Source organism: Thermobia domestica, chromosome 13 (genome assembly GCF_964235325.1).
Source record: "Thermobia domestica chromosome 13, izTheDome1.hap1.1, whole genome shotgun sequence".
NCBI classification, from domain to species: domain Eukaryota; kingdom Metazoa; phylum Arthropoda; class Insecta; order Zygentoma; family Lepismatidae; genus Thermobia; species Thermobia domestica.
In genome coordinates this window covers 32201676-32209692 of record NC_137466.1, presented here as the reverse complement: position 1 = coordinate 32209692, position 8017 = coordinate 32201676, and the positions used below count along the sequence as shown (strand labels likewise).

Sequence of the window (8017 nt, the reverse complement as noted above, 5' to 3'; positions counted from 1 at the left end):
ACAACCAGAGGGGGCTGGAGGGGGCCTACCCCCTAAAATTTTCGTGGCCCCTCCAGACCTCAATACAAAATGCAATTATTAATACAAAAAAAAAAAAAAAACACAATTTAGATATTTATAAGAGAATTTTTAATTACTTGGTCCCCCTAATATATTCATGGCCCCACAAACCTCTGAGGCTGATTTCGGACCTGCGTCTGTTTAGTGCCATACTAAAGAGGTCGACTAACATATGTTTCCTGCAGTAGTCAGGTTTTTAGTATGATTCTAATCATACGTCAAAACGACTCTGCATAAGGCCCACAATACGTATTTGTGGGGACGTTGCATCCCAACCCCTCCACTGATTTGGCCACTCTCTAACAGTAACCGAATTTTTGACCCATACTAATCGTGTGTAAAACTTTGATTGATTTGGCTAAGAAATGCAGTGGACAGTGAAAATTAAACATGAATCTAGAATGTTGGAAGGGAACATAGACCCAAGCCCTGCACAGTGCACTAATTTAGCTAATCGAACGGGGCCGAATTTCTGCCCCATACGAGATTTGTGCCAAGTTTCGGTTCATGCGGTTAAAAAATTCAAGTGCAGCTGCTAACACGAGCTTAAAACCATTATGCACATGTGCATATTAACCAAAACCCTCCGCAACACATCTAAATAAGAATTTCTTCGAAATCTACCTTAGAAAGTATCGAATATCGAAGATTGACAATATGGATATCTGCAATACCGATATCGACAATATTGAATATTGATATCGAATATCAATATCGATGATATTGAATATCGATACCAACTATCGAATCGATATATCGCACGGCCCTAACTCTATGTAATACTGAACATTCTTTAGAGCCTGTCATCTGTCTCAAAATTGATTTCAACTAATTATTAAATGCCTCATTATTTTTAAATTCTAAAATTTCGCGACACCCCTATATGGGACTACGTGACACAACAATGTGTTGCGATACACCGTTGGGAATCACTGGTCTAAAATGTAATGCCATTATTTTAAAAATCATTGTAGTACATGTAGCCATTGTGATAATATGGTGGACTCTAAAAATCTGTGGCGTCAAATCGCTATGGGGACTGGAAATATGAGCCTGGCGCCTACGTAATTTAAGATAAAAAAAATAAATAGGTCTATGTATTAAATTGAATTTGTATTAGTTTGGTGCCTGATTCTTCATTTAAGTAAATGCTCTAATATTATTAACTCATTTTTCGGGTACTGGCTACACTGAATTCCGCTTGCTTTTATTCTTTTGTCTCATTGGTCACGTGGTCAATGTACGCCATCGTTAATAGTGTATTAAGAATTGCGCGAAAAAATTATAAACATATAAATCTGAATTTTCCTATTTTCGAATACCGTAGTGGGTTGCATTAAACTTTTTGACTTCAAACAATAATAGTTAGTGAAACAGTTCTCGGCATATTATTATTTGTTTTGTTGTGGACGGAAGGAACATTTTGTAATTCTAGCGGGAGTGAGAATTTCTTGTGAATAGAGTATTCATTTTTGAACTTCAGTAAATGAAAGCTGACTAAAAAGACATAGTATCAAAAGAATCGCAATGGGAAGGAAGTTCAAGAAAGGCGACAAGGTTTTTGCTAAAGTAAGAGGGTACCCACCATGGCCTGCAAGGGTAAGTTAGTCTTTGGAGTTCTGTACGACATCCAAAGAAGTAAATTTAACATGTTAATTAAGATAGCAAATTGTTACATATGATCTGGATACTAGGCATGAGTTAAGAAAAGGAGAGTCGTGTGTAATATGTACTGTTTTTGCTTGGATAGGTGTCGTTTCGTTCATCATAAATCTAGAGTTAAGCTTTATTGACCCGTTGAGAAAATGCAAAATGACTTGGAAGGAATGTGACGTGTCATTAACAGGGTTGTTGATAGCGGAGCTGAAACTTGTGAATTTCGGTCCCAGAATCTAAATAAACTTTCCCATTCGTTTACTTTACAAAGAGACAATTATATTTTGTCATAATTTGCAAACATGCATTAGCAAAATATCGTTAGTCTGCAAACTAATGGAGTAACTGTGAAATGACTGTTGCGCTCGGAATTGTTTTTTCGGGAAAAAAGATTCCCGAGGCGAAACCCAGTAGAACCCATTTATGGCTATCGATCCTGTTAGTTACCAATCCTTGTGATTTTTTCATGAGTTGGTATCGAATTAGAATACAGATCTTATGGGAAGAGAAATTTTTGATTGTATAGTAGACAAAATCTATACACACTTTGTTCAAAATTTTGAGTTATCCTGCCGCAGATGGCGTTCCCGAAATGCAAGTTTTGCTGAGAAATGAATAGAATCACACGAAATGTCAACATAAAGGTAAGAAAAGAGATAAACGTCATCACTATATCGTGAATAATTAGGGAGAAAAAGGAAGTTATATTGTGAACCAAGAATTCGAGTATTGATACGGTATTAGTAAAACTTATATTGTGGAGCATGACTACGTGTATTGATACGATATTAGTTAAACAGGCATAGAGCATAATGTGTCAGTGTTTCAAACCCGCTGTTTTATTAACATCCAGAACTGTATGGTACAATTATGGAGGGAAATACATAAATGCGCGAAGACTGGCTATGCCCTTGGCATTACTTCCATGACTACCTGGCTCCGCCCGGTGCCTTTGGCGCACGATCGCGCTTTTACGCGACATTTAATGCGTGGGATCGAGATACGTGTCTCCTTGTATGCCCCCATGTACATGATACAAGTAATTTCATATTTTTATTTTTGAGGTCTCAGGGAACATAATAAGGTAAAGAGTCATTGTTTTCGTGCAACGTTTAAAATTCAAAGGTACTAATTTTGTGCAGAAATATAATATGAAGGCAGTCACATTTACTGAAGAGCGAAGAAGGTTTGTGCATAGGAAATATTCATGATTACGTTAGGGGTGACGGAGGAGAGAGTAATTATGGGTAAGATATATTTAGATAAGAGGAATTAATTAGTAATATAACGCTGGAAAGAGGACAGGTCTAATCAGGGGTCGCGATTTACGGAAGATTTGCCAATTTCAATAACATATGCAGAATGATCGATCTTAAGTGTCATTGCCACCTCCCTTATACAAGATTACCTGATCTCCTTGTAATAATAATCGGACAATACGTAACATGAAACAAATTTCAATTCAAAATTATAATATTAAATACTAAATGTATTTCATATATTTGTAGAACAGTTTAAACGTAATTTTGTATATAAAGCCAAGGAATTGCAGGCAATGAGAATTATACTAATGTACACTCATGTCCAAAATTATTGTCGCATGTCTATAAATATGTTGTTGTAGGAATATAACTTCGAATTCGCCCGGTATTTCTTATAATGTTAGTATGTGTATAATCGACAGAGACATGTATGTGGCAAATTTCATGTCAAAACAACAGTAAATAAGAACAATAGAACGAAAATAAACTTTCTTGTCTATTTAGCAACATTTTGTTTTACTCATTCTAATTTTCATATTTTTAATCCTTTTCCTATGAAATTTATCACGAATATACAATTCTCGGTTATACACATAGCATCAGTATTAAAAATACCCTGCAAAATCATTATCAAATTATATTCTTACAAGAAGACAGTTATAGATATGCGACAATCATTTTGGACATGACTGTACATTCTTCAAGCGTAGTTCATTTGTATGTTTTAAATTTCAAATCATATTTCTGGTTTTCACGAGAAGCGCTAAGGAGTTTAGGTTTGATTTTAACATGTTCCAAGAATTTAGCACAAGACATAGTTGACCTTTACACAGAATTCACCTCTAAGTAAATTTGTGCTTATATGATTCCTACCTTTTGAACTCGCTCGTTGCAACGTGGATAGCGTACCCGAGTTCGATTCCCGGCGGGAGTTCATTTGGTTTACTTCGTGAGTTCAGAAGTTGAGCTTTATAAGTCTACGTTTCATATAGCCTCGCTGCAGAAAGGTGCGCTAAACATAAATTAAATTTTAAAAAGTAGACCTAGCTTTAATCCATGAAGCATTCACAGAATAAAAATTCGTTTTGGAGAGGAATTAACAACCAACTACAACTGATAACACAGAATTAGTTTTAGCATGTATAGAGCACTAGCTTTTCGGAGAGAAACTTATCCATTTGTTTTCTGCTGATCAGGAAGTATCTATGTAGGTGCACTGATAAGAGTGCAGTTTGAGCAGAACAAGTGATGTTTGTCACAGGATGTGACATTGGAGGAACAGGATCACTTACTTACGTAATAGGTGAGATTAGATGTCAATTCCTTTGAATGTTCTGCTTAAAGTGCACTTTTCCCGTTGTGGTAATTTTAAAACCATATTTTTCATACATTTCATCACCATCAAACACAAGTTGAATTTCTACCACGCGTTCAAATGAAGATAGATGTGTAGGTTCAAGTACAAAAAAGTAGCAAAAAGGACTAAACTGCAAGACTTGTAAACCAATATAAATTTACTTTGTCATAAAAATAATACATAATAATAATAATAATAATAATAAAAGACATTCAGTTCGTGCAACTAAACAATTTCCTTAAATAGCTAATGTCCGGTTAAAAACCAGACAAATGTCAACACCAATGCAGCAAAGTTCTAGAACACAGTTCCCCCTTCTCTTTTAGCTGTAATAAAGTGAGAGAGCAACGTGCCGTGCGGGGCCCTAACCCGCCTTCACTCGCTAACGTTCGCTCGGCAATACTATGTGAATTAAATATTAAACTTTGGTACAGAAAGGAACCAACCTAGCTACTAATCAATATAGGGGGGGACCTGTGTTCTAGAACCTTCCCCACTAATGCTTCAATGCTTCTTGGAGTGGATTTAACATTTGACACACTTATGCCGGACATATGGAACCACTCTGGTCCCAGTTTCAAGAAAATCAATGGACACTTGCCTCACATAATTTTATGTGGCTGGTGTACATTTCTTTAGTAAGTGAATATCTTGGTTATCGTTAGAACAGCTTTTGTATTCCTGTTATGTTAGTGTACGATGAACGATTCTTTCCATTGTATATGGCTATTCAATTGTAGAAATATGACACATTGTGTCCTACGGCTCTCAATGCTAGTAAGTCCTCCCTGATTGGCCCAGCCTGTGTTTCAACTTGCACATGCCTATTCTAAATGTTTAGTGGTACACTCATTCCAATGCAGAGGCTATTTTCAAAGTAGACATCAGGTATCTAGGAAGAATTTTCAGTTCATTTTAAGAGATTAGGCCTACGTAAGAAACACATTTTCAGTAATGGCTCAGGCGGGCCGGATTGAAGCGTTCAGTGGGCTGGGACCGGCCTGGAAGTCAGGTGTTGCACGTGGCTGAACAGTCAATCAGAGTAGTGAATCAGGAATTTTATAATTGTAGTTGACTCGCGATTATACTTAGGGACCGAGCCTTCCTCTGATACACAAAACCTTTGGTAAAACTGAGATTAGCTGTTATTAGGTACAGTAGTAAGTACTGAAAATGATAAAACATCTTTTTTACATATTTTTCTTTACAGTATACTAAAACTTACCCAGTATTTTTACATACATACAGTACCATACAAAACTTAATTTTTGAAAAAATCAGTGATTGTTTTCTGGGCCATCTTTCGGCCTCTTTTTGCTGCTGCGATGTTACACACGATGACAGTCAGGTGAGGCAGATTTGGAACTTTGCGGTTCGCATGCCAGCTCTTACAACAACTGTAATTGCGTTTTTTTATTTATTTATTTTATAGACTGCCTCGGTTAATCCAGAGGCTCCATTAATCGGAACTCGGATAACCGCGAGTCGGTTGTTTATTTTTGAAAGAAAATCACCCAAAATAAGAACAGGGGAAAAAATGAATTACGCAGCTTACCAACTCGCAAACTAAGAAACAAATTCAAGAGATTGTAACTCTTCTTATTTTCATCGATTTTATTCCAGAAATATGAGTAAAACATAACCATCTCACTATTCGAATACTGTAACCCGTTTCTATACGTGCATGTTAAAACTAACTAAATGTATGAGTAAATAAAGGAGCACACGATCCGAATTCACATAAACAACAAAATAGCTGTTTACTTACCTAACGTATGTTTCTTTTATTTAGATTCTTATGATTTCGATACATATTTCAGCTTCCTGGTATCTTCTACAGAGGACGTCTCCTTTGAGCGTTAAATCGGGTAGATGTTGCTTTTAGTATTCTTTGATGTACACAAATTTCCAGAAAGCAGTCACTGCACACTTCTCTAAAACTCAAATTATCACAAAAAATTATATCCGAAAACTTAAGAATATATATACTCCTTTGTAATGCAAAGTCACTATTGTAGAACATTGCTTATGAAAACTTGCTAACAGTTTTCTGGTCGGTATGGAATATTTATGTGTAATCACGAAACGACTGGAGTGAGCTAGTTTTGGAACTGCGTAGCGTAATGATATAATTTCAGTTACATTCAGCGATCTTTTGATCAAGATTTAGTTCCGGCTCGCTAGTCCTAATGTAATATGATTCATAAGTAGCGTTTTCGATTTGAAAGGCAGTTTTGTGGAATAATTGAACCTTATTGATGTGCGTTGCTAAAGACAACTGTTTAGACAGTGTTGATACCGCGAGGTCTTGATCCTTGGAGTCTCACTCGTTGATACATTTCTTTTGTCATTCCGATATAAGTTTATATACACTCAAATATTGCCCAATACGTGCCTGAAGAACTTAGATCATCCACATAGTAATTTTTGTATGCAGTGAACTTCATTTCAAGTGGATCCACTTTGGTGTGTGTATCTAGTATTTCTTTAGAGTGTACAGGTTAGTAGTGTTGATAGAAGAAAAATCGGCACATCAATTAAAGCAAGTTCACTGTATAGGCCTAAATAATAGATATGCCAAAGTCATGCTAGATAAAGGGAAAATAAAAGTGTTAACAGATTTATAAAGAAATTAACAAAAGTATCGTAAGTAAAATGGATTTCGCTCCTTATGTGGCCAATACTCTCGTACATACTTCAGAAAGTCGGTAACAAATGTGGTTTTAATGTAGCGCTAAAATCACCAATAAATTTAGTTTACGCACGGGGAGCAGGTCAAAACTCCCACACTCAGAAAATGTCAAAACGCCCACAAAAACGGTCATAACTCCCACACAAATGGACAAATTTCCCAAATCCACGAACAGTCATAACTCCCATAGCCAAAACTCCCACACTCAAAAAATGTCAAAACGCCCACACAATCGGTCTTAACTCCCACATAAATGGACAGATCTCCCAAATGCACTAACGGTCAAAATTCCCACACAGGTAAGCGGTCATAACCCCCAACGGTCATGACTCCCACACAAATGGACAAAACTCCCACACATAGCAACGGTCACAATCCCCATACAAATGGACAAAACTCCCACAGGCAGAAATTGTCAAACCGCCACACAAGTGGACAAATCTTCCAAATGCACGAATGGTAAAAACTCCCTTGGACTTCTTTTTATTATTTTCAGCGTGTCAAACTTACAAGACTGCAACCAGGATCATTTCAAAGTGTGGGAGATTTGTCCAATTATGGGGGGATTGTGACCGTTGCTATGTGTGGGTGTTTTGTCCATTTGTGTGGTAGTTATGACCGATTTTGTGCAGTTTTGACCTAGCCCTACGCATGCACTGTTTTTTTCTTTATTTCTTTCGTAATAAGAACTTTCCCGGTAGTTTTATGTTCCTTTCTGGTACGAAAAAGCAGCATTTTGATAAGCTTCAGTTACATCTGAAACATGTTTTGCTCTCTCTCAAGTTGGCATTTGCGGGCATCCCTTACAAAAAATCGAGAAGACGTTAAATTACTTGTTTTGAGCCGTGTGTTACACGTTTTACTGGCACTGTTTTCCTGAACGATGGAGATATATTTTCACTCGCCCACGATCATTTTGCGCCTCGTGTTGTTGTTTCACTATCTCAATTGAAGTTTTATACATTCAGTCCTAAATTCCAGTCATATATA

At 36.6% G+C, this 8017-nt stretch overlaps 1 protein-coding gene across 1 annotated transcript in view; it reads left to right on the top strand.

The window, feature by feature from the left end:
• Positions 1 to 1273: 1273 nt before the first annotated feature.
• Jasper (JIL-1 anchoring and stabilizing protein) overlaps positions 1274 to 8017 on the top strand; it is a 157945-nt gene continuing 151201 nt past the window's right edge. The window contains exon 1 of the mRNA XM_081735595.1: positions 1274 to 1659. Coding sequence (XP_081591721.1) covers positions 1588 to 1659 — 72 coding nt within the window. The 5' untranslated portion in view covers positions 1274 to 1587. The remainder of the gene's footprint in view (positions 1660 to 8017) is intronic.